Source organism: Gracilinanus agilis, chromosome 4 (genome assembly GCF_016433145.1).
Source record: "Gracilinanus agilis isolate LMUSP501 chromosome 4, AgileGrace, whole genome shotgun sequence".
Lineage (NCBI taxonomy): Eukaryota > Metazoa > Chordata > Mammalia > Didelphimorphia > Didelphidae > Gracilinanus > Gracilinanus agilis.
This window is the reverse complement of record NC_058133.1, coordinates 167,347,725-167,375,417: the sequence shown is the minus strand read 5'-3', so window position 1 is coordinate 167,375,417 and position 27,693 is coordinate 167,347,725. Positions and strand designations below refer to the sequence as shown.

Here is a 27,693-nt window from a genome sequence, read left to right as displayed (position 1 = left end):
AAAATGGCAGTTGGTTCCAATGAAAGTTTACTTTTTTTTTTTCTTTCAGGAATGATGCTGAGAAAGGCAATAAGGCTGATCTCCAAGAGCCATAAGGTGAGTTTTTCTTCAGATTTATGACTCTTTTGCTGAGTTTCTACTTCAGTGCAATTTTTGTTTGGCATCCAAAATAACATGTGTTTTTGTTTAATTAAGTAATGTGATTTACTTAGAAATTGATATAATAAGTAGCTTCAGTAAAGTAGCAGGAGACGAAGTTAAATCCACAAAAAAATCATCATTTCCATATAGCAATAATGAAACCCAGGAGAAAATAAAAGGAAATTTAGTTCACAATAACTATGAAATGTAAACACATCTAAGAGTCAATCAAGACAAACCAGATGTAACAGAAATACAATTACAAATACTCTTTAAAGAACTAAAGAATAGCTTAAATAACTTGATATCCATTGCTCATGGCTGGGCTGAGCCCTTATAAAAATGACATGATTTACAGAATCCATAAATTCATTTATCAATTTAACATTATGCTAATCAGACTACCATGGGGTACTTTATAAAGCTAGGCAAAATAATATCAGATTCATTTGCAGGAACAATAAGGTCTCAATTTCAAAGGAAATAATAAAACAGTAGGAATGAAAAAGGAATAACATTTTCAGGTCTTATATACTACAACACAGTAACCATCAAAACTATTTGGTGCTGGTTAAAAAAGAGAAAAGTAGATCAGCAGGAACAGACTAAATAAACAAAAATTAAAAAACAACAGGAAACTATCAACAATTTGGAAATAGGTCTTGATCAATGACACACGTTAAAACCAGTAGAAATGTGCGTCAGCCATGGGTTGGGGGAGAGCGGGGGATGAAGGGGAAAGTAGGAGTATGAATCATGTAACCATGTTAAAAATGAATAGTAATAAACATTCAAAAAAAAGATTAAAGGGGGCAGCTGGGTAGCTCAGTGGAGTGAGAGTCAGGCCTAGAGACAGGAGGTCCTAGGTTCAAACCTGGCCTTTCCCAGCTGTGTGACCCTGGGCAAGTCACTTGACCCCCATTGCCCACCCTTACCAATCTTCCACCTATGAGACAATACACTGAAGTACAAGGGTTTAAAAAAAAAATTTAAAAAAAAAAAAGATTAAAAAAAAAACAACAGAAAGCAATAACCCAATGTTGGATAAACCCACAAATGGAAATTACTTGGGGAATTATTTGGCAAGAATTGCTGGGGAAAAGAGAAGGCAGTTTGCCAAATTTGAATTTAAATCAACCTTGATCCCATATGCCATAATAAGCTTGAAATGGGTATACAATTTGAATACAGAAGATCACATCTTTAAAAAATTAAAAGAAAATCACAGTAGCTATTTTTCACAAGACTGGCTAGTGAATACATTATTTTTATAAAACCTCCATTTTTGTTTGCAAAGCCTGTTTTTATTTTTATAGAACCTCCAATCCTATCATTTCTTCTCCTTCTCATATAACAAATGATTAAACAAAGAAAATAAAAAAACAAATAAACAAGTCTAGCCAACAAATTCACAAAATCTGACAATACTGTCAGGCTCCTTGCCTATATATAGTGTCTTCTCCTTCTGCAAAAAAAGGAAGACACCTTCTATCTCTCATTTGAGGCTAAACTTGATCATTAAAATGTCACAGCATTTGATTTCACATTTTTTTGTTATTTTTTCTATATATATTGTTGAAGTAGTCTTCCCATTTTTCCACAATTACCATATACTTCCTTTCTTACGGCACAGTAATTTTCCATTACATTCATGTACAATTTATTTAGCAGTTCCCCAATTGATGGATATCTACTTTGTTTCTAATTCTTTGCTTCTTTTTATCATTTTATTTTTTCATTGCCCACCTTGGGCTATGTGCCTGGGAAAAACATCTCTGCCCCAAAGTGTATAGACATTTCAGGTACTTTTTGGAGTGGGTGTAATTCTAAATTGCTTTCAAGATTGATTGGATGAATTCATAACTCTTACCAAACAGTGCATTAGTGTGCCCCTCCTACATCCTAGAAAGAGAATTCTTAACCAAACAAGAACAGAGGCAATCACAAAATGAAAATTAGATTATTTCTATCAAATCAAATTGAAATGCTCTTGTATAAATAAAATTAAGTGGCTATTATTAGGGAAATTATTGATAAGGGAAAACTCTTTGCACCAAATATCTCCACTTAATGGTCTGACCTCCAAAGCATTTATCAGGAAAGAAAACAAATATACAAGGCGAATAGTTCTCAAAATTAAAATTACAATCTGTTAATCATATCGAAGATAATGCCTAATCACAAATAGTAAGAAACTAAAAACTCAAACAGTCCTGAAGCTTCATCTCAAAATCAGCAAGATGACAAGAGATAAAAATCATCAATGTTGACAAGGCTGTAGGAAGGCAAGCATTTGAAATTGTGATTTTTTTGGGTGTGTGACCAAGGAGGTCAGATATAAGAAGAAAGATTCCATATGCCAAAATGTTAAAAGTAGCATTTTTAAAGCCCATCAATTGAGAAAGAAGCCTAAAAAAATTGTGGTACTGTTCAGTGTTGTGGGATACATATGAAAAATAATGAATATGAAGAATACAGAGAAAGGTAGAAAGGCTTGAATGAAGTAAGCAGTATCATGAAAGCAATATATGCACTAATTACATGAAGTAAATGAAAGAATAAAATGAAACTCAATGCTGTATTATTATAATGACCAACCTTGGCCTCAGAGTAGATTTAGTAAAACCAACTTCCCTGTCATCATTGCAGAGATAAAGGCTTATATGAATTTGACATGTCAAAATATTATCAGTTTATGGGTTGGTTGGTTTTACTGAAAAACTTTTTGTTTTTTCTTCTTTCCTGATTTGGGGGAGGGAGACAGTTATGTTTAGAAATGACTATGGTAACATGACAGTCAATGACATTTTTCATTTTTTTTAGAGAACAGCAAGTTGTTTGGTGATTCCAGTGGTAAATTTATCCTCAAGAAGAAATCTGAATTCCATTTCTGTCTAGTTCAATCTACAGGAACTTCAAAAGTCATTTGAGTAGAGAAGTGATATTTGAGAAAAAACAGGTTCTGACCTTAACAGTGTAGTACTGCCCTAATGGCAAGGTTTGGTCTAGCCATCTTTATAATTGTCTGCCCTTCCCCCAGGAGAATTTAATAACCATCTCCTTAGGACCCTGCCTAAATGCCTATCAGAAAAATAACCATGAGTATTTAGGTCCCTCTTGAGTACAACTAGAAGAATAGGAATGGTTGGTTGTTGTCCTTTGTACTCAAAAGAGGACCAGAATGACATCTGGTGATATCTTTTGACTTGAGCATAAATTGAGTAAGTAGGCAGAGCTACACAAAGTTGTCAGCCTCACTCTCTTCTAGAGAGTCATTGAAGTCCATTAATGACCTGTGCAGGCTTAAGATGCAGTGGATAGCCTTGGCTTCTTCAGTGTCAAACCAAGCTCTAAGCACAACACAGTGTCTGTTTCAGCTACCTTTGTAATCATTGAAACAAACTATTCCCATTGGCTCCTTCCTCCAGAGGGAGGTCTTCACATGCTCGGGGTAGACACTCCTCTAACTCACTGGAGGGTTTGAGGCCTGCCTGTTAGTTACCCTCATCCTGATTTGGCCCATCTGTCAGCATTGTTTTCTGGGATGTGGCCACTTAGCATGCTCCAGCTTTTTGGAGCCACAGGTGACAGACAGCTGGGTGGCAGATGGACAAGCAGCCCTAAAAAGGGCTTAGCAAGCCCTTAGACAAAAGGCACTAGTCTTCCCTGAACATCCCATAGGAATAAAGCTGCATGAGGAAAGGAGACAAGTTATTGAACCTGTTTGCCTAGTCTCTCGAGTATACTACTGGGATTTTTTTAAAGAAGATCCTATAAACCATTCTTTTTTTCATGCAAAAAGCCTGTTTAGCCCTACAAAATTAAAGCAAAAAGCATTTGGCATTTAGAGTAAAATCACACACTGGGTTCTGAGAGGCCCCTGGCCATAACATGTCAGTGAAAGGATGTTGGTTTTTATTACTTGGTTCAGGGTGACCTCTGTTTAATTGACTCACGAATGCTGTTCAGCATCTGTGTTCTGAAATAGAGCAAAGGCAGAGGTACAGCTGGTTGCTTCCCTTGGAAACATGTAACTAACTGAGTGATGCCATATTTCACATACAGACCTGTAAGAAGTAAAAAAACTATTTCCTAGCCTTTGATTTGCTGAAGAAGAGCATGACCAATGAAGCCATGAGATTACTGTAGAAATAGCACCACCCTGTGGCCTTTCAGAATCTCTCTGATTTTTTTCAAATACCATGTTGCCATTTAAAGAAACTTAATTTAAGTTAGTGCTTTTTCCAGCCCAAGTTCTCTTTTTCCTATATCACTCAGTATTTCTACTACTGTTAGTTTTTTTTTCCATTAGGCCAATTTTGAGAAATAATGTTGTTGCTTCAATAACCAGTGAAGTAAAATAAATATAGTTGCTCCATGATTTCTTGTCAACCACATTTTATTTTAGCATTGTAATCAAGAAATAAATAGGACTAAGGTGGCTTATATTAGAGGGGCCTGGGTGGTACCAACTGAGACTTCTAGGCAGAGAGACTATAACTGCAGTATAGTTGATTTGGGTCAGCCAGGGTTGTGTGAGCCTGGGCTGAGTTGTTTCAGTCAGTCTCCCTGTTGTCTCTAAGTTCCTTGAGGTAAATGAGTGAGATGCCCCTCCCTCCTGATGAAAAATTGAAAGCCAACTTTGTTCACTTCCTGAGCAAGATATATGCCTGGTTTAGCCCCTCAGGAAACAAGGGATAGCTATCTTTCCCTCTTCAGCCTTGGCCCTAGTTGATGGTATAAATGAATCAACTGAAGCTCTTTGAATAAGGCCAAGGAGTTTATTAAAAGCAAGGGTAAGCTGAGGGAAGAGGGATACGGTCTGGGAAAACTGTTGCTAAGGGTAAAGACCAGTGCTGGCAGAGGGTCTCAGAAGATAGGGTTAGGCTGAGGGAACCAGCCCCTCAGCCAGGGATAAATTTCACTGCCCTGATTTAGGGTGGTCTAGCAGGTTAACAAATGAGGGTAATGGCTTGGTTTAGGGGTGTTCCTGCCTGCCTAAGTAAACTAATTTCCCACATTCTCCTCCAACCAAGTTCCCTCCTCCCAGAGCCCAAGGGGGACACACAGAGGATAGCAGGATGACTGGGTCAAGTCAAGGAAATCAGAACCCCACAGTTGGTTCTCCAGGGATATTTATAGTGCCAGCTCCAACGGTTTTGGCCGTGAGACCAGGGACTGTCTGGGTCAGTATTCTGTTTCCCTAACTGCCAGGATTGCTTCTGGTGGTTTTGCAAATGCAAGAGATTCTTGCAGCAATCCTGCATTACAGCATCCAATATATGCACAGTACCCATTGCAAAATGCTTTGAATAGCTACAGAAGAAATGAGCCTCAGCAAGCTTAAAATCTAAAGACAAATCTGATGGTTTTCAGAGATGAGTAGATACGAGTTTAGTTCCCAAGATTACTGATTCTAGGGGTTTTATACTTATGTAAACAAAGAATAATGTTACTTTTTGTTATTTTTATTTTTCTTAATTTTTCTACAAAGTTAGGTATCTGTTTCTGTCACACTCAAATGCTTTGCTGATATTCAAAAGAAACTAACCTGTCCTCATGAATCTTGGAATAAATATGTTTGGGTGGTAGTAAATTGCAGTATAGGCCAGGCTCCAGCTTATAAAACAGGTTATGTTACTAAGGTTTGGCTATTTGAAACTTGAAAAACAGTTTGTCCATAGAAATAATGTGTCAGCTCATAAAATCTTATTTAATCCATAAGGTTACCAAGCTATCCTACTGATTAGATTCGCCTGAGTTGTGGGTTCATGGAGTAGGAGGCTATGGCATAGACACCCTTCTTCCAGAAAAAAATTTGAGATAGGCATATTCATCTCTGTCACCCATGTATCCCAAACTCCTCCCAGGTAATTTATGTCTCTTATATACATTTCTCTCTATCATTAATTAAAATGTTAAATAAATAGCACAAAGCCAAGCAGAAATTCCTGAAGCAAGCCCCTGGAGACTATCATCTAAATCATTAATGACAACCATATGGATCCATCTGGTCCCCCATTTCCCAGTCAGCTTAACTGTTATCATGTTGGGGGTAGTTGGGGGTGCAGTGGACATAGCATTGTATCTGGAGTCAGAAAGACTTGAATTCAAATCTGGCCTCAGACAGTCATTTCTATTTGCTTCCATTTATTCAACTACAAGATGGGGACAATAACAGTACCTATATCCCAGGGTTGTTATGAGAATCAAATGAGATAATAATTCAAAGTGGTTAGCATTATGCCTGGCACATAGTATATTCTATATTTTCCTATATCTTTTATATTTTTATCTATATCTTCTATATTTTTCTATATCTTCCCTTTGTTCATTTTTCACTAACTATCCCTCTATTATATAACCAAAATATAATTGTAGTAATAGTCATACACTACAGAATTTTGCTAAATATTGAAATCAAGACCACTTGCCTATGGTTTGTGATATCGATTCTCTCCAATTTTTTTAAAATTAGGAAAACAGTTGTCCCTTGTCCCTCTTTTAGTGCTTCCCCCAACTCTCAATCTGTGATCCATGTTAAAGTTGGCAGGGTGTTCTAGACTATAAGCTTCTGGAGACCAAGGACATCTTTTGTAGCTCCCCATCACACTTAATATAGCCCTTTCTATAGCATAAATATGCAGGTTCTTAAAAGAGAAAGCAAAAGATTTTTTTTATCTCAAATGAGAAATGAGAATTTTCTCATTTGTCTTCCAAATGCCCTGTTCTTTTAGGTGATAACAATAGTGATAAAAGATATACTGTATTCAGGAGCACTGGGGACCCAGACACACTAAGGAGAAGGTTGAGGGGATAATTACAAATGAGAGGCAGCATAGACGGAATCAGAAATAAACAGCTTGCCTTAGAATAGGAAGAGCTAGAAGAGCTGGGTTCAAGTTCTACTTCTGACACATACTAGCTATGTTACCCAGGTGGATTTCTAGATTATAGGTTGCAAAAGAGGTGCTGATCTGCACTAATACAGCAGTTTTTATCTGAAAGGTGTTCCTTCCATATATTATATATACTGAGAAAACGTATTTCATTGATAAAAATATACACACTGATGAAATTATAGACCCAGACCAAAAAAAAAAAAGAGAGAAGTTTATGTGTGTCTTAACTTCCTCCTTCCCTGGAGTTTAAATGAATTGATTACCCAAAGCTATGCAGAGACTAAGCTTGAATTTACATTCTGCCCTAAAACCCCAAACCAAGTTAGTGTTACTGGCTTTGGTTTTTAGAGTTTATAAAAATTAAGATAAAACTTAGAATTTTCCACTTCATTTTAGGCCCTTGCTTTTCATTTTCAGGTTCAATACCACTTGGGTAAATAAAGTCACATAACCTAGTATAAACAGATAGATTCTGCTTCCTTTGTTTAGGGCACAGAGGGATTGAAAAGATACAAAGCATTGGAAAAGGCTGCCTTTAACTCACGGGCATCAGCTTATGTGTCTTTGATTGTCAGATTCTATCCACTATCACTCCCAAGCAGTGTTTTGCTTCAGTGTAACTATTATCTTCAAGTTCAAGTAAAAAGTTCTCCTTTAGATATTTTCCTTAAAATTTGCTTCCTGAAATCTTCTCACCTTCTGTCTTTTCCATTAAGGTGTTCAGCATGTTTTAGAGTGAGTTTACTGCAGAGTGGTTTGTATTCACTTAGCCTTGGTGCTTCAGGTACTCTTTTTATTGCATGGTTTTAATGAAAGATTCTTTATGCTAGAGCACAGCCAGCAGGAAAGTCAATTCAGGGAGTGTAATTATAAATATCAAATAGTGGGGAACATTCCACTAATCCCCTAGTAATTAAGGTGATTATGGATTACTAGATAGTTCCAAATAGCATAGTTGTAGCCTCTATTCATCACTGTAGGCAGGAGCATTATGGGATATTCCCAGCAATGAGGCCTTAATGGCAATACTGTGCTCCTAAGTAATTCTTAATGGGATCACTTATTTAGGTACAAGACTCAAGCCTGAAATGGCAGCACATATATTGGAATGAATCAAAGTGAGAGTAATTCAGGAAAACTTACAAATAAGAAGGAGGGGAGGGGTCTTTTTTCATTCACTTCAAACATAATTCTTACTGTGGTGATATTTTGGCAACCCAGCACTTGACCCCAGCCTCATTGCAGACATAAAAAACCCTTTAGTGGCCAGATTGTCACAACTGGTTGATTTCCTTTACAGCTGGACCCAGGATGCTTTCTGCCTGTGAGCACCAGGGCATCACAAAGCATTGCTGTCAGTCTGGATGCCCAGGTTCCAGATGAGAAATCCAGAGCCATTTCTCGAACACAAGAGAATGACCCAGTAAGTTACCTCTATGTTTCTGTTTTAGTTTTAATGTACATAATGTGGCTTTTAGAAGAATTAACAGTTTAATTATGACTACTAATGGTATACTACTATACCCCAAGAGATTATTATTTTTTTTTTGGAACTCTTACCTTCCATCTTGGAATTAATACTATGTATTGGTTCCAAGGCAGAAGAGTGGTAAGGGTAGGCAATGGGGGTTAAGTAACTTGCCCAGGGTCACACAGCTGGGAAGTGTCTGAAGTCAGATTTGAACCTAGGACCTCCCACCTCTAGACCTGCCTCTCAACCCACTGAGATACCTAGCTGCCCCTGACCAAGAGACTTTTTATAAAGGGGAAAAGGGCCTATTTGTACAAAAATATTTATTACAACTCTTTTTGTGGTAGTAAAGAATTGGAAATTGAAGGGATATCCATCATTTGGAGAATTGCTGAACAAGTTATGTAATATGATTGTAATAGATACTGATTTCAGAAAAACCTAGAAGGACCTACATAAACTGATAAAAAGTGAAGTGAGAAGAATCAGAAGAACATAGTACACAGTAACAGCAATATTTTTTGATGAGCAACTGTGAATGCCCTAATTCTCAGGAATACAGGGATCCAAGACAGTCTCAGAGATTCATGATGAAAAATGCCAGCTCTCCTCAGAGAAAGAACTAATACAGTCTGAATACAGACCAAAACATACCATATTTCACTTTCTTCTTTTTTTTTCCGCTTTGAGATCTCTTCCACAAAATGACTAATAAGGAAAAATGTTTTGCATGATTGCACATGTAAAAATCTATATCTCGATTGTGCTCTGTCTGGCAGAGGGGGAGAGAAAGAGAAGGAAGGAAAGAAATTTGAAATTCAGTTGTTTTTTTTTTTATGAATACTTAAAATTTGTTTTTACATGTAAATGGGGGGAAATAAACTCTTTAGTCTACCAGTGATTCCCAAAGAGGGCGCTACTGCCCTCTGGTGGGTGTTGCAGCAATCCAGGGAGGCGGTGATGGCCACAGGTGCATTTATCTTTCCTATTAATTGCTATTAAAATTTTTAAAAAATTAATTTCCAGGGAGCTAAGTAATATTTTTTCTGGAAAGAGGGGCAGTAGGCCAAAAAAGTTTGGGAACCACCTAGTCACTTCATTTTCTAAATGAAGAAACTAAGTCTTGGAGAGTTAAAGTAATTTGTCCAAAGTCTCACAAGTAATGATTACAGAGGTAAAATTTTAACTCATATCCTCTGCTTTTTTTTTTTTTAACCCTTTCCTTCTGTCCTGTTAATAACTCTTAAAGTCAGAAGGGCAAGGGCTAGGCAGAAAGTTAAGTGACTTACCTAGAATCACATGGACAACAAGGGACAAAAATCAAGGTTTCCTCATCCTCAGGCCATCCTCTCTTCTATAATGTTGCCAAGACAGAACTCTTTGGAACTTGACTCAGCTTGAATCAATGTGGGACCCAAAATTGTTCAGGGAAATTTGATAAACCTATTGCTGTAGGGAGCAGCTAGATGGTTCATTGGATAGGATATGGGTTCGAATCTCACCTCAGATATTTACTAGCTGTGGGACCCTGGGCAAGTCACTCAACCTCAGTTGCCTAGTCGTTGCCATTCTTCTGCCTTGGAACCAATACTAGTATCAAATTCTAAAACGGAAGGTAAGGATTTTAAAAAATAATAATAAAAGCTAAAGCTGTGGTGGTCCTGAGTGCTACATTTCTAGTTAAGGATAAGCACTGATCTCTTCTTTCTTCCTTGCCTTTTATTACTCATAAATAAAATGAGCTGTGTGGTCTCTGCTTAAATGTGAAAACCTTGGCATTCAACAGCATTTCTTCTTTCCTTCCCCATTCTACCAAAAATATCTTTTCAATGAAGTTAATAAAGAACATAATAAAGAAAAAAAATGTATCTCCCTCCCCCAAAATAAGGCTTTTATAGAATCCATGCTTTTCATGCTTCCAGGTTTTCTTACAAATATGAAATGAAGTAAAATGAACAAAAGTCTTTTAAGGTGCCTTTCAGTTTCCTCAGTAATTGGAGTCCCTTTCTCTGCTGATTCCTCTGAGGTTTCTATGGAAACAGCAGCATGCAGATGATCTTGTCACATGATTCTAGAGCATCTCTGCACTCATCTCAACACAGAAGAATCCAGATGGCAAGAATTGTCTCTGGTACCCCATGTATTAGGTTTGTGTTGCTGAGCAACTAGCTTCATCATTCAGACTACCACTTGCTAATATACTGTATTTGGCCCCAGCTGCCAGCATTTTATAATATCTTAGTCATGAAGTCCAAGATGTCTGCTCTAATTCTCAGAAACTTGTGTTTTCCCACCTAAATACAACAGGCCTTCTCCACTTTTCCAGAGGACTTATCTGTTGATTAAACATAGCCCATTTTTCCATCAACCCCCAATTCTGAATGTTCATATTTTGCCTCCTCAGGCCAAGCATGGGGAGCAGCACCTGTGTCAGCATTACAACATTCCCCTGGAGGAACTGAAGACTATTTTGCCACATGGACTTCCCCCTCGTTTTGGAATGCAGGTGCTTAAGGCAGTAGATTAGGATAGGAAGAGATGGAAATGGAATTAGGGGAACCAAAAGGATGGAGGGGAAGGGGGAAAAGAGCCCAAGACAAGACTTGAACCTGAGGAAAGAGACCATAATAATTCATTCATATTGTGCTTGATAGTTCACAAACTTTGCTCCATACCAAGTGTCTAAGATAAATAATGGATATACAGGTGAGGAAACTAATACTCACAAAAGTCAACTATCTTTCCTGCACCCCATAGTTACAAAGTATTAGAGCTGGGACCTGAACCCAGATTTCAACTTTAAATCTGGTGCTATTCCCACATCATGATAACTTTATACTTTTGCCATTTTGTGTATTACCTGAAGCAAAAAATCTTTATCATCTATGTCTGCTTGAACTCTCAGAAATGTGTATTTTCCCACCTTAGCACAATAGGCCTTCCCCACTTCTCCAGAGGACTTCTCTGTAGGCATCTAGACACCTGCTAGCTTCTGTGTACTGTGGAAAGACGAAAGAATAATGGGAAAATAAATAATACATTCCAGAGCCAAATATAAATTATGTTCAAATTAGCTACATTGTGTTTTTCCTGTCCATTTTTATAATTTATTATAAGTTAACTTTTCTGAGACAGCATATCAGAGTGAAAAGAACGATGGACTTGGAGTCAGAATTAGCTGTGATCAAATCTCAAGACACAGTCCTTCAAACCTGTTTCCATGTTTATAAAATGAGCATAGTTAAATGGGGTTGTTTTAAGGACCAAAAGTGGAAATTTGTATAGTGTTCTTTATAAAACTTAAAGTGTTATAAAATGTTTGTTGCCATTATTTTTATTTGGACTATTAACTCATCCAAGAGAGAATTCATCTTAGGTCCCTAGATATTGTCTTGAATAATTTGTAAGTATTTGGGGAGATGACTAGCCCCCTTCACTGGTTCCTAGTGAAATAAGAACTCTTAATTTATTGATGAAATACCAAACAAGTTAGAAGCTACAAATTGGTATTCTTACATGATATATCATTCTAAAAATCAGAAAGATGCAATGAAAGAATTAATTCTAGGTCCTGGACATCCTTGTCCTTCAAATCTACAGCTCCTCGGTATGTCAGACCAGAGGGAATCATAACAAAGCTCTTCAGCATTACAAAATGTTTGAAGATACTTGCAGGCAAATGTTACACAAGGGCATAGAAATGTTACTAATTTTGCCCAAATATGAATCTATATTTGTCAGATATTGGATGTTATTTGGAGAATAAGTTTTTAGTCAAAGCTTCTCTCAGCAGTCCTTTCTTTCTCTAAAACCAATTTCATCAGGGTCTACTCTCAATGTAGAAATGCTTTGGTTTATTGGCCAATTACAAGAATTTAGGTTACATAATTTTATTATGACCTAAACTATAATAAAAACCAATTTGACTATCTTAAATAAGTAAGCTGCAGTTTCTCCTTCTTAAAAGCATAAAGTTTTATATAACTTAGCCTATTATTTCAATTTTGGATAAAAGAGTTTCAGTAAGGTTAACAGCACAAGTCCAATTTTATAATTGACTTGGTGGCTTTGCAGGGAAAATTCTGTTGGCCACAAACATAGCTCTCAGCCCAGGTTTGTTGTCTCTCAGGTGAAAGCCACTGGTCACAGAGATAGCCTCCAGATAATAAGTAATTCAGTTGGTTTACATTTACTTTTGAGAGGTGCTGAGAATAGTTTGGGACAGAGAGGTGGTAAATGCTTGTCAAAATGATCTGTCTGGATTGTTTATAGACTTCAGTTATCAATACAATCCTTGTTTTGTTCCTGTTTCTCCCTTTTCACTCCCCTTTCCCATAAGAATACTCAAGGACTAGCTATGAGGTGTTTTGCTTTTCAATTCATTCTCCTCTATGTTCCAGATCGATTTTAAAATATAATACAGACTTAGCTTAAACTATACTGATAAAATTGTAGCTCTGAGTTTTGGTTCCTTAAATTACCTTAATTGGTACATCGTATCTGCTAAGAGCAAGTATGAAATTCTTTGTTTCTTCCACTCTTCATCAGGTGAAGACCTTCAATGAAGCCTGCTTAATGGTGCGGAAGCCAGGCCTAGAGCTCCTGAACTATTTGAAAAACACAAACTTTGCTAACCCTGCTGTCCGATATGTCCTTTGTATCCTTCTGACTGTTTCCCCTGAACTGTGGGACCAGGAAAGTAGGAGGTTGCTTGTGTTTACTGGAAGGAAGCTTGTGTGTAGTATTTTCTTTGACAGAGGGTTCTTCAGATGGAGAAAAGGGCACAGGAAAAACTCTTACTCTTTGCCATGTAGTTCATTTCTGTGCAAAACAGGACTGGTTGACAATGCACATTCCAGATGGTAAGTGTTACATTTCTTCTCTGTCTTGCTCTCAGTTCTTCTATCACTCTTTGCTTTTAATCTGCCGACAGGGCACTAAAGAACACTAGGAAACGGCTTCTTCTGGGGGCAGCTGGGTAGCTCAGTGGATTGAGAGCCAGGCCATGAGAAAGGAGGTCCTAGGTTCAAATCTGGCCTCAGACACTTCCCAGCTGTGTGGCCCTGGGCTAGTCACTTGACCCCCATTGCCTACCCTTACCATTCTTCTGCCTTGGAGCCATATGGCTCCAAGGCAGAAGGTAAGGATTTAAATTTTTTTTTTTTTTTAAAAAGGCTTCTTCTCCAGGGTATAGAGTAGTCTGAGCTCTTTGGTCATTAGTTCTCCGTGATCAGAGAGCCAAACAGGCAGCAAAGTGAAGGAAATGTGATGCTAAACACTCTCTTAGAGTCCTTCAAACCCCAGATTCTTCTCAATGTAGCATTCCCTCTTCTGGTACTAAGTGCCTGAGAAGGTGAATACCAGCCTGTAAGCTGCCACTGACCTTGTTCCTTGATAGGAGGTTTTGAGCATCCTTTGAGCCTTCCCATAGTGGTAAGCAAGGGCCATGTTTCTGCCAGGGTGAACAACATGACTTGATCACTCCCTCATCAAATGCAGACCACCTTTTTAGACTTACTGGACCTAGAACATAGAGCCAGAAGGGTAGCTATTATCTTGCTCAGTCATCTCATTACAAATGAGAAAATGGAATTTAAATGACTTGCCCAAGGACCAGCACTAATAAGTAACTTTGAGCCCAGATCCTCTTCCTCAGAATCCAAGATTCTTTAAACTCCATGATGCTCCCTTTATCTACATTTATTTTGGGACCTCATTCAATGTAGTCTCATCCACATAATCTGGCTTTGATAGTAAGCTCCAAAAAAAAAACAGGGATCATCTCATCTCTCAAGTGGCTTGGTGTTAGTGAACCAAAGAAGTTAAGTCCTAATGGGAAAGATTTGTCACTGTTGATGAATCAGAGACTAAAGTAGTTTCACAAAAATGAAAGCAGCAGAATATGTTGTTTGCAATGGGTCACTAACTCATTTTGGTCAGATTCTTATTTACTTTCTTTCTCATAGCTCACCGTTGGATGAAAAATTGCCAGGACCTTCTTCATTCAGCCTATAACAAAGAACGTTATGATCAACCTCTACAAGCCTCAACTTGGCTAAAGAATTTCAAAACCTCAAATGAGCGGTTCCTGAATCAGGTCACCAAGACTCCCTAGAAATTTAGTATAGAAGAATTTTTTTTAATATATTTTTTTTACTTGATGTATAAACTTCCCTATGACCTTCTATGGGAAATCTACAAAGAGAATAATGACTTGATTTAAATTCTTTTTGTTAAGAGTGGGTTTATATTTTTTTTAAGACTCTTACCTTAGTATCAGTATTAGTATTAATTCTAAAACAGAAGAATGGTAAGGGCTAGGCAGTTGGGGTTAAGTGATTTATCCAGAGTCACACAGCTAGGAAATGTCTGAGGCCAGTCTTGAACCCAGGTCCTCCTGACTCCTGGCATAGCTCTCTATCTACTATTCCAGAACTATTATTTATGCCCATATTATAGACAAGAAGCTGTCTAGAGTTGGATAAAGTAAATTTCCTTTAGTCACAGTGGCAAGAAAAGCCGGAGAAGAAGATCTAGCCCATATTCCACTGCACTCAAGCTCACTCTTAGCCTGAATGACTTATTTCTGTTTCAGATCAAGATCCAACAGAAGTACATCTGGAACAAACGGGAAAGCATAGAGGAGGGCAGACCTCTTGGAGAAGTAGTTGAGCAGGTGAACAAAGGTCATTCGGTTTCATTCTTACTCTTTCTCATGACAAAAGAAAACCCTGATGACTCCAGCTCTGTATTCTCTGACAGGGCCTAACTCGAGTGAAAAATGCCAGTGATGCTGTCGGGATTGTGATGAAAGAGCTAAAGAGACAAAGTTCTTTGGGCTCCTTCCGCCTTCTGGTGGCAGTGGATGGAGTCAATGCTCTCTGGGGGAAGACCACACTGAAAAAGGAAGACAAAAGCCTGGTAGAAAAATCTTGTTTCTCAGTTCTTCCAACTCAAAATTCTCACACTCTTCTAATCCTAGTGGCAGGGACAAGGTCTTGATGATCTTTTGATGTAGCTTTCTGCCCCAGTAATCTCTGAATGATCATTCAGGGCCAGTAATGAAGTTGGAAGACCCTATATATCTCTGGACATGGTGAATGAGCCCCAAAGTCACTACAAGAAATAGACTAGTCAAAGAAAGGGACCTTTGCCGTGAAAAATGAAATCAGGAAAAATGTTTTAGAAAAGATGCAAAGCCAAAGGCTGTGTTTTATTTATAAGTTGAGAAAAGAATCATCAAAGCTATGAAGTTTAAATTAATTCATTTAGCATTTACTGCAGCTCTACAAGCATTTATTACAGCCAGGTACTATGCTTGGTAGTATTTAGAGGGAGGAGATTCTGTCTCTTATCAATACACCTCCTAGGAGTAATAGAAAAGGTATGGCTATTTTAAGTAATTTAAGTCCAGAGCAGAGCTTAACCTTTTTTGTATCATGAACCCCATTGGGCAATCTGAAACCTTAATGGACCCCTTTCTCAGATTCATATAAACATATAGGATTACAAAGAAAACCAATTATATTGAAGGAAGAGTTCATTTTTCCCATCCAAATTCATAGACCTCAGACTAAGAATTAGTCTAGAAAATTTGAATGCCATTTCTGGTTGTTGGCATCAGTGGACAAGTCCCATTCTTGCATTTCCTCAGAGTCCTTCCAAAAGTCTAGTGGAGCTCAGAAATGCCCGAGATTCTTTTTCAAGTTCAGCACAAGCACTATAAGCTAGTTTCTTAGAAAAACTTCCTTGGGGAGGAATGGAAAGGGTAATCTTATTTCTGTTAACAATTGTATTATTCTAAGTCATATCCATAACAAGTAAAATAGATGGTCTGTCTTGTTGCTTGATCTACAGATTGCCCCAGAGGAGCTAACACTTGTACATAATATGAAGAAAATGGTGACAAATGATTGGGTGAGTGCTGAGGGTTAGAAGAGGATGGTAACTAATCCATCCCAAGCAGCTAGCTTACCACTTGTTAAAAAAAAAAACTGTTTCAGATAATCCATAGCCCCAGTTCATAACAATCTTCTGGTTGTACTATTATGATCAGGAACTTCTCATAATAGAGGCATAGAGGCGACTTATTGGATAGTTAGAGTGGAGCTCAAATCTTGTATCATCCTTAGCTCTGTGACCCTGAGCTACTCGGTTTTTTCATTTCTGAAATAAAGTGTTTGTTTTGATTGTTGATGACTACTATCCTATGATATCTCAGACCTGATCCTGTTCAACTATGCCAAGACAGTAGCAAACTCTAAATTAAAATCCAAGCCTCTGTATTCTTTTTTTCTGTCCTATTAAACTGCACTGAGTTGCTCGACTATTGCGTTAACATTGCTGAGATAGCTGTCTTTATTCTCACTTCCTGTCCCACTCTCCCTGTAATCTGTACAAGATACCACAGTAACTCAGTAGAACTAGAACCTTGAACCACTGCCCATCCCAGGGATTGTTCCAGAGTATGTCACTACAAGGCATTATGGGGAGTCAGGGGCATTAACTGGTAACTAAGATATATTTTTTCCTTAGAGCAAAACAGTTGATCTCTTTCCTTCTTTATTTCAGCACGGAGGTGCCATTGTGGTGAGTCTGAGCCAGACTGGCTCTCTCTTCAAACCAAGGGCTGCCTATCTGCCCCAAGACTTGCTAGGAAAGGTAAATAAAAGCTACTCCTTCATTTTGGGTAAAAAGCTTCATCTCTCATAAAGTGATCTGCAGAGTTCCCTTCCTACTCTAAAGCCTGTGATCCTGTGTTCCAGTTGAGTTGCCTCTTTACTCATTCATTCTGTCTCAGACCCTAGTTCCCCTTTATTTTAATCAAATTTTGTTTACATCTCAACAAGAGTTGGTCCCTAGAAATAAATATTCATTTTCTCGTTGGTGGAGTATCATATAACTAACATCATTTTGTTTTGTTTTGTTTTTATTTCCAGGAAGGTTTTGATGACCTAGACCCCTTTATTCCTATCCAAGTTCACAATTATACCACAAAAGAGTTTGAAAGTTGTTTCCAGTATTATCTGGAAAACAGATGGCTTCAGCACAAGAAAGGTAAGCTCAGTGGTCCTGCTTTACAGTGCCTTGGCCTACAGATTTAACATACTGAGGCAGACCATTGGCCTCTTATCATTAGCTGCTTTTCCCTAGCATTGTCTTAGTTTTTCCCCCATCTTCTCCTCCCCATGCCCCTTGTATTCTTAGTCTAATGTTTTTACCTGGCTAATTAGGTGATGAAAAAAGGAGCCATAGATTGGAAAGTCTCAATCCAGCAGCCTGGCCATGGGGCACTATTTCTAGGATGCTTAGACCACTGCTACAATTTGGGGACCTGAAAGAGTAGAGAATCAATCAAACAGCATTCATTAACTAAAAATCTACTTAGTTCCAGCTAGGGGAGATATGTGCCCTTAAGAAGTCTGCATTAATAACAGCCATGGCTAATAGCTACTATTTCTATAGCACTTTAAGGTTTGTAAAGCACTATACATACATTATCCCACTTGATGACATTTTGTCACAGGAAACATGGCCACAGTCTTGAAAATAAAGCATAAACAAAGTAATAGGAGATAGGACTGAATCCAGGAAAAGTTGAACCTAGTAGCAGTGGACCTGGTCTTATAAGGGAACTGGAAATCCAAGAATCAAACCCTCTAGGCATGTAAGACACTGATATCTGGAAAGGAGGAGTGCGATTTTATACAGGGAACAACAAGTAGACCAGTGTGTCTCCTGGGTGACATGCATGAATCAGTCATGTTTTACACGTGTTGAACTTGAGGTGCTCAGAAATCATCCAGTTAGAAATGGCCAGTAGGCAACTGAGGATGCAAGACCGGAGCTCAGGGGGCTCAGAATGAGTATAGAGAAGTACCTGTCATCTGTCACCAAGCAAGAGAAGAGAATCGAATCTAAGGCCAGAGCCTTGTAGTATACCCACAGTGAGCTGTTGGGACAGGGATGTGAATCAGCAAAGGAGAGTGAGAAGAAACAGTCAGATAGGAGGGCATCCTGAAAACAAAAGAGAAGTATGCAAGAAGAGAAGATGATCAGTAATGCCAGATATTCCAGGGAGATCTAGAAGTATGTAAGGATTGAAATAACTCAGAGGATTTGGCAATTAAGAAATCAGCAACACTGAAAAGAGCCTTTTTGGTTAATGAAGAGATCAGAGGTCAGATAAGAAATGTCTGAAAAATATGTGTGTACCTTCTCCATCTTAGCAGAAATCAAACAATAAATGTTTAGGTATAGCTAGAAAGAAAGAGGGAGAAATGGAATAAGCCAGGGAACAAGAGGGAGACCAGCTGTGGGGAATGAGGCTTTTTGTTTTCATATATGTCCGGTGTGCTGATTTGTTTTGCTTGACTATATTTGTTTCAAGAGAGAATGGGGGAAGGATGGAGTGGGAGACAATGATGGAAAGTGACTTTTTAAAAAGAATCATAAAACTTTTTTTTTAAGTAAGTGAAAAGAAATTTAAGTAAAGCATAACAAATACAAATAGCTTTTCCAGCAAAAGTACAAGTTTTACAGACCAATGGTTAATTCCTCTCACAATCATTATCATAACAGCTCTTTTTTCAGTGTTGTTTTTGGTTTGGTTGGTTTTGGTTTTTTTATTTTTTTTTAAGGATAGCTTAGCCACTCTCATCAACCCTGACTGCTGCATACAATCAGTGATCTGTTATCAAGTAAATGTCATCAGTTCACTTTTTCACTTTTACCCTTGCCCCTCTAAATAAGACTTAGAGAAAACCAAGAAAAATCAAAAAGTGTGAATATATTCTGCCCTTCAGGTTAGAATTCTCTATAAAGAAAGTAGGAATTACAGGTAAGGGAGGGAGGGTGTGTAAGGTAAAGGGTTGTAAAAAATGTGGAGGTAGGTATGAATGGCAGCTTTTGGGAAGAGATTGCATATTAGGAATGAGGAGAGCTCCTAGATCTCCTTGTTGAAATTCTAGTGCCCAGAAGGCAAATTCAAGCTATCTGTGTGGTCCCTGAGAGTGGAGGGAGAAATTGCTCACTTTGGGCTGCTTGATTAAAGGTTGGAGCATGAAAAAAATGTCCTTGGGCTCTGGGAAGAGAGGGAACTGAGCAGCTTCCCCAAATGCCCAACTCAACACATCTTCACCAAAGCTGACCTAGCTGATGAACCTGGGAATACAGAAGAAGAGTAGGTCTTGGGGGGAGACTTATGTTCATTTCTGTTTTGTGTGTTAGGCATGAAATGTCTCCAAGGCATTCAATTTGAAATGAACAAGAGGCAGTTGGTGATGCAAAATAGCAGAACAGCTAGGTAGCACAGTGAATAGAGCTCCAAGCCTGGAGTCAGGAGTTCTGGGTTCAAATATGGCTTCAGACACTTCTTGGCTGGGTGACCTTGCACAAGTCACTTAACCCTGATTGCCTAGCCCTTTCTGCTCTTCTGCTTTAGAATCAATTATGAGACAGAAGGGAAGATTTTTTTAAAAAGAAAGAAAGAATAGAAAGGCATCAGAGAAGTCAAGATGGATAAGAACAAAGAGAAAAACCATAAGATTCAGTAATTAGAAGATCACTGTTAAATATGGAGAGAGAAGGTCAGAAGCCAAATTGCAAAGGATTGAGAAGTAAGTAATAGATAAGGAAGTACAGGAATATAACTTTTTCTCGAAGTTTTAAGAAAGGACCATAGCTTGAGGAGATGGGAGGGTCCAGTAAGGATTGGGTGGGGGGATGGGGGATAGTATTATGAGACAAACAGGTAAAGTGACTTGCACAGGCTCACACAGCTAATGTGTGTCTGAGGCCAATTTGAATTCAGGAAGGTGAGTCTTAAGCTAACTCTAACCTAGTGCTCTATCCATTATGCCACCTACCTGTCCCTCCAGTGAAGGTTTTTAAAGTTGGATTCACTTGGGAACATTTAAAGTCATAGGGAGGAACCTGGAGAGAAGGAAAAATGGACCATTCAAAAGAGGGTATTTGAGGGGGCATTTTACTGGAGAAGAGAGGAAGGACCAGGATGAGGTCAAGGGCCACATGGAGAGAAGTTGGTCTTGACCAGGAAAAAGGCCACCACTTCAGAAAATGAAGAGGAAGCTCAGGGAATAGCCTCAATTTTCTGAGTAAAGAAGGCCCTCAGCTGAAAGAGTAAGGGTAGAGAGCATATGGGAGGGTTGAGAAGAGATTTGGAATAGTTTCTACGGGAAACGAAATGGGAATCAAGCAGAGAAGAATAAAAAGATTGCCTTGCTGCAATGGGGAGGCCCAGTATAATAACATAATGGTGTATGTACCTAGTTAGCAGAGTTATGCAACTTGTTCCAGCATCATAAGCGTAGGAGTGGAGTGCAGGGGTGTTAGTCATCCAAGGATGGGTTTCATCAAGAAATGGCCATCAAAAAAGTGAGGGCAGAGCATTCTAGAGTTGATGACAGTGTGGAGATATAATTATAGAATTGAAATGAGGAAGAGAGGAAAGTGCAGAACAAGGGTAATGCCCTGAGGATGTACAGGAATGGAGGGATTAGAGGTTAGAGTGAGAGCAGGGAATAAATTTAGAAGTTGTGAGACACAAGAAAAGGAGAAATAATAGATAGGTTAAGGCCAGATTAAGGAAGTAGAACACCTGTTGGTAATGATGAATACTAGGATGTGGCCATAGTCCTGAATATGGCTGAAATGAACATCTTATGGGATTTAAGGTTTTAATTTAAGGAAAGTAAGGAATTGGGGAGAAAGCAATGAGTCTTGGTGCTGAACTCCATGAGAAAGGAGAGAGATTGACCTCAGGGCCAGTGTACAGTAACCACCATCATTTGAATGGGATAGAAAAATTTTATTTAGTAGATAGCAAAGGAGAAGAAGTTGACCAGCAGTTCTCTGGCTCTCATTGCCTTGTGCCTGGATTACTACGATAACCTACTGGTGGGTCTACCTGCCTCAAGTCTCTCTGCCCTCCAATCTACCCTACATTCAGCCACTAAAGTGTTGGTGTGATCATGTCACTCCCCTGTTCTAACTCAGATGGCTTCCTATTGCCTCTAGGAAAAAATACAAAATGTTCTTGTTGGCATTCAAAGCCAAAAGCCTCTCCTCTCTTTCCAGTCTTCTTATATCTTTATTCCTCTAAGTGTACTCTTTGCTCCGGTGATAAAGCTTTGACTGACCTCCCTGATTTCCCTTTAGGGCCCAAGGAAAATCCCACCTCCTACAGGAAGTTTGCCCAATCCCAGTGTCTTCCTTTTGTTAATTATTTCCTATTTATCCTATCTCTTGCCTGCTTTGTATGTGTTTGTTTGCATAATGTCTTCCCTATTAGATTGTAAGCTCCTTGAGGCAGTGACTGTCTTTTACCTCTTTCTGGACTCAGCACAGTGCCTGACACAGCTATTGTTCATAAAAGCTTGACTGACCCACTGAAAATAGCTATAGAGAGAAAACAGTGTTCTAGCTCCCCCTCCAGAACCCATGTGTCAGGATGTAAATAAATGGGTCTTCTAGGGAAATCCATGTCTGAGATGGGGAGAGTATGAGAAAGAGGTCCAGACTATAGAAGGCTTGCTTACTATAGAATAGGAATTCTAGAGCTCATACATAGCTAAAGGAGAGTAGCCAGAGTTCCAGTGGGAGTGAGTAGACTATGGTGTAGCTCTGGGGGATAATTTGTTCTTAGTTGGCTAATGATTAAGTAATATGAGGTTCAGGAAAATGACAGCTAGTAGGTGGTAGATGAATAGTGCAAAGGGCAGATATTACCTGCTATTCACCTTGTGCCTGTCTCCTTTTAGCTCACACAGAAGAAGGAAAAAAGGAGCTGCTTTTCCTTAGTAACTCAAATCCCTGGCAACTAGAACGGCTCTGTGCTTATCTCTAAATCATGCCTGTCTCCACCAGGCCCAGTACTTGGTATGTGTTGGTCTGAACCAGAAGGGAAAGTCTTCCTCCAGAGGCACCAAGTTCCTTTCCCTGGACAGATCCCAGGGCTTGGAGTCCAAACAGGCCTCCTGAGCTCAGGGAAGGGTCATCCCACAGGTGGCCAGACTTCCTACTGAAGTGACTGCAGCACTGAAGAGGCCATCCTTTGTCTCATCGTCGTCAATTGTGTCAGTATGTGAACATTGAATGTGGGTATCAGTAGCAGGATCCTATGATTCTTCCCTTTAAAAACAAAAAAGGGGAAAAAAAGATAAAATGCTTTTCTTAAAAGAAGAATGTCATTGGATTTCTCATAAGACACAAACAGGCTAAGCTTACGTTTTCATACTGAGTCTGTGTATTGGCCCTCAGTTCCACAGAATTCCTAGATTGCCATGTTTTCTGTTTACAGTTCCATTCCAAAAGTAGAAATGACATCCCCTCCTTTTTCAGCACACCCCCTATGTAAACTCACAACTATTTTCTTATTTACCTTCTGCTTCTACTTTCTCTAATTTGGATTATAGGACTTGAATTTTTTACAATATCTGCTTTAAATGGTTAATACATAAAGGAAAAAAAATCTAAAAAGGCAGTAAGCAGCTGTTCTTCCTCTTGACCACAAATGGGCTGAAAAAGTAAACAAAGATTTAGACATGTAATGATTTCATACTTGGAAGAAGTTCAGGGTGAACAAAAAAGACCTTCTTCCTGAGGCACCAAAGCATCTCTCACCCATCACCCTCTTGACTAGGGGCATAGAATCTGTGCTGAATGAGGAATCAAAGGTCCTTCCTTCAAACCCTACTTCCTGCTTCAATGATCTTGAGCAGCTCATTTAAACTCATTTAAACTGGGCCTCCATCTCCATATCTGTAAAGTGAGGAGGTCAGACCAAATGATCAGGAGATCCCTTCTGCTTTTATATCCATAATTCTATGACCTCCCCCAACCAATCACATTCTGACTTGGGCAAGTTTTCTCACCTAGAAAGTATGGCTCAGCAACCCTATGCCTGCCTCACCAGGTTATGTGAAAGGCCATGGGATAAATGAAAAGTTTGAAGTGTTATCTCTCTGCCAAGTGCTGGGGAGGCAAATAAAGGCAGTCTACCCTCCAGAATCTCCCATTTTAATAAGGAGCTGTGGGCTCTCCATTGCTGAATAGAGCCTTGGCAAAGATGACTGACTGACAGGTCCCTTCCAAAAGCACAACCCTCTCTTTAGTTTGCAAATTCCTCCTTGGAATCTATTTGAGGAAGCCCCACCCTAGCTGTAACTCACTTTAAACCTGGCCCAGCCCAGGACTCCCCATCCCCAGCCTTAAGGGCAGGGACTCTTTCTTCTCTAGCCAGTTTCTGGCATACTATAAGCAGCCTCCTAATTGTTTTATCTGTCCATCACACTGGTTCCACAAGAAACCTGATTGTGGCTAAAGGGAAAGCTGTAGAGCTCTTCTGGTGAACCTGTGGCACATGCTCCCCTCCCCCTTTCCACATGTACCTGAGGACATTTCTGCCATCACCCACCCCTCTGCCCAGCAGCCCAATGAAAGTGTTTCCTCCCTCCCCTCTCTGGGGTAAGGCTAGGCCCTAGCTGCTAGGGGCTCACATGCTGAATGAGGGATGCAGTTTGGGCACTCAGTATCTAATAGTTTTGTCATCACTGCTCTAGTTTGGTTCAAGGCCTGCCTTTCCCTTCACCTACAGAGTTGTTTTTTTTAATTAATTTAGAATATTTTTCCATGGCTACGTGATTCACATTCTTTCCCTCTCCCCTCCTAGAGCCAACAAGCAATTCCACTGGGTTTTACATGTATCATTGATCAAAACCTATTTCCATATTATCAATATTTGCCATAGAGTGATCATTCAAAGTCAGCATCCCCAGTCATATCTCCATCAAACCATGTGATCAATCATATGTTTTTCTTCTGTTTCTACTCCCACAGTTCTTTCTCTGGGTGGAGATAGCATTCTTTCTCATAAGTCCCTCAGAATTGTCCTATATCATTGCACTACTGCTAGTAGAAAAGTCTTAGATAATCAGGGAATAGCTGAACAAAATGAAGTGGGTGGATGGAATGGAATATTATTGTATCAAAAGGTGATTTCAAAGAACTCTGGGTTATCAAAGACAATATTGTAAAGAAAAGCATCTTTGAAAGACTTAGAAACCATCTTATCAATGCAAGGACCGTTTCTCCAAAGGAGCCATGATAAAGCATGTTACCCATCTCTTTAGAGATCACAGACACAAAGTGCAAAGACTTATTTTTGGAAGTAGCCATCTTGTAGAACCATCTCCATTTGGCTATGTTTAATTATTACAACGGGGTTTGGGGGAGCGGGGTTAATGAGAAGGGTTAGAAATGGTGATGCCAAAAGAAAGAGGGCCATATAATGTTTTTTAAATGCACAGAAGGGAGTTTTGAAGGAAGCCCAAGTAAGGTGGGACAGTTTCAAAAGAAACATGTATTTATCACATGTTTATTATTGTTTTTTATGTTTATTATTTTTAAAGCAAGTGGTGTGAAAGGAATTCAAGGTTTCACATAGAACCTTTTTTTGTTCCAAAATAAAATCAAGGAGGCCCTCAAAAAAAAAGTAAGTTACTTGTGGAAATGGATTTGGCTGGCTTTTTGCATTTATATAGCCAGCACTTAGCACCCTTTCTAGAGAACAGTGTTTAAATTCTTTTCCATTCTTCCCTTAGCTCTTCTATATGGGGTTTTTGTTTTTCATCAAACATATGCTGACACCAAGTGTATAGGCATATGCAAAAAACTCTGGGAGCAAGGAATGCAGGTAATTCTGCTTCCATTTTTTCCTTGGGGTGGGAAACAGATATGTGCATATGTTGTGCTATGACTTCATCAAGTTTTGGGAACCTCTCCCTGGTGTGATTTGCCTAGGAAGAAAGGCACGAACCTGGCAGGAAAACCTAATGAATTGTTTCCTTTTCGGTGTTGTCTTGTGACTATACTCTTGCCTCATTGAGATGGTTAAGATGAGGCATTTCAGAGATAGAAATACAGGATTCTGCAACTAAGGATCTCAGAGGACAGGAATGAGAAAAGATATTTATGAATTTTCAAATATGTGACATGGGTTCATCAACAAACACAAAAAAATGAGAATGGGCAGGTTTTGACAAGTTCATTTTTAGAAAGTCAGAAAACAAGCACTGGGAAGTATCAGAATGAATCTGGGGATAGGCATTCAGGAGCTATTTGCATATAGATAATTGAATGAAACAATTCTAATTATGGTTGCCCCTTAAACCCTGTCCTGGGGTCTACATGCTCTATGCTCATCTGTCTCTTGGTTATCTCATCAGCCTCAATTGTTTCACTATCATATTTGGACAACTGACTCCCAGGTTGTAAATCCAGCCCAGAACCTCTCAAGATCCCCTCCTACACATCTCCAGCTGCTTGTTGAACATCTCAGTACAACGTAACTTAACTCTCAGCCCCCTGTAAGAAACGTTGCTAAGGGAAGGCATCATCATCACCCTCTTGATCCAATCAGTAACAACATCTGTTTTGCCCTCACACTATGTGTATATCTTTTCTGCTCGTGGTCATTGCCCTCATTCAAGCTCTGATCACATCTTCCCCAGACTACAAATGCCAGTTTCCCATTTCCTCTCCTACCCAATCCATCTTCCGAAGAAATGCCAAAATAGTTTTTCTGTTACTGCCCTGCTCAAGAACTTCAGTTCCTTTATCACCTCTACAATAAAATACAAACAGTTGAGAATTTAAAGCCTTTCACAATTGCTCTCCAGGCTACTTTTCCAGCTGATCTCGAATTAGTCCTCTTCCCTGACAAGTTGGGATATTTGCTGTCTGTCAAACTAACCTCTAGCTTTTTGTAAGGCTCTTTATGTCCCTCTAACTTTTAGAATCCATAGCTTCATTTAAGGCCCACTTTGGCTGCTGCCTCCTCCAAGAAGGAAGCCTTTTCCCAAAATTTCTGATCCCCATCGGGGTGCTCTCGCCTACCTCAAATTATCAAGTACATACTGTATTTCTTTTCTCCTTCCTCTCCCAGAATATAAGTATTCTGAGGGTGCAGATGGTGTTATGAATTTTGTAATCCCAAGCATGGTGGCTGAAGCACAATAGGCATTCAATAAATGCTTATTGTATTGGATACAAAGTATTTTAGTTTCATAATTCAGACTTTCTTCACATAAATGAACTAGGTGAAAACAAGTTTCAGTCAATTGAGAATAACCTGAAAGGCCTTCGATGTTGCACAAGAAACTTCAAAAAGGCAAAGGAATTTTAACTACATCCCCGGGACTACTGAGCCTGAAAGGGGCAGGCCATTCAGACCAGAGGCACCTGGGTGAATAGGGCTCAGGCTCCACCTCTGCAGACAGGCCCGCAGGTCCATCAGTCAGCTGTCATCGCTTCTGGGACCACCAAACTCCAACATCCTGCATCCCTGGCCCGCATGGTCCCGCATTGGACCGCCTGTCCTGAGCCCAGAGAGCAGGGCCTTGAGGCCCCCTTAAACAAGAGAGTGGGAATAGGGAGCCCACCCACCACTTCTGTAGCACACACACACACACACACACACACACACACACACACACACACACACACACACACACACNCACACACACACACACACACACACACACACACACACACACACACACACCCCCGCTTGGTGCCTCCAGCTGTGCCTTCGGAATTGAGCACTGAAGGTTCTTCCCATGGCTCCAACCTTCCAGCCGGAGGCCAGGAGGAGAGAAGGAACGGGGGCGGCTCTTATGGGGTTTACAATGCAGCGAATCATATTTTCTGTCTCCCCCCAACTAGAACCAAACTGCTGTATTGGGAGGTAATCCCCACACAAGGAAGAGTGGAAGAAACCTGCTCTTCCTGAGGCCATGGCACCCGACTCAAATGAATTCAATTGGAGTTCTTCAACTGGCAGATAATCTCACTGAGCTCCAAGAGTCCTGGAGAATGAAAGAGCTACCGCAGCATTAGAGCTCGGAAGACTTTTTCCTTTAATAGAAGAGTGGGGGAAGGAGAAGAGAATGGAGCCTGTCTGTAAGCTGATAAGCTTGACTGATCATGAAATATCATGTATCTCTTTTATTGATCAGAATGTTGTGCAAATTATCTTGGTCACTGTGTCTGGTGTTGTAACTGAGCTTTTTTTCGTCTTTCATTAAAGGAAAATCCAAAATGGGGGAAGGCAGAGTCCAGAAATTACATCAGTAAGACTTTTTTGTTTCAATAAAAGGT

General features: G+C 39.4%; 1 protein-coding gene across 3 annotated transcripts; it reads left to right on the top strand.

Annotated features, from left to right (window-relative positions):
- Positions 1-51: 51 nt before the first annotated feature.
- DAP3 (death associated protein 3) lies at positions 52-27,693 on the top strand. Of its 3 annotated transcripts, XM_044675725.1 has the most exons (13): positions 52-96; positions 8,344-8,466; positions 10,919-11,020; positions 13,063-13,171; positions 13,284-13,376; positions 14,481-14,611; positions 15,110-15,190; positions 15,277-15,435; positions 16,372-16,431; positions 17,086-17,175; positions 17,454-17,571; positions 22,296-22,413; positions 27,259-27,693. In XM_044675725.1, the coding sequence occupies exons 1-12, from the start codon at positions 52-54 to the stop codon at positions 22,379-22,381; spliced, it is 1,197 nt and encodes a 398-aa protein (XP_044531660.1). In that variant the 3' UTR covers positions 22,382-22,413; positions 27,259-27,693. The 3 variants fall into 3 exon arrangements, with proteins under 3 accessions (XP_044531660.1, XP_044531657.1, XP_044531661.1); XM_044675722.1 differs by lacking the exon at positions 27,259-27,693 and having other exon boundaries at positions 22,296-22,492; XM_044675726.1 differs by lacking the exons at positions 10,919-11,020; positions 27,259-27,693 and having other exon boundaries at positions 22,296-22,492.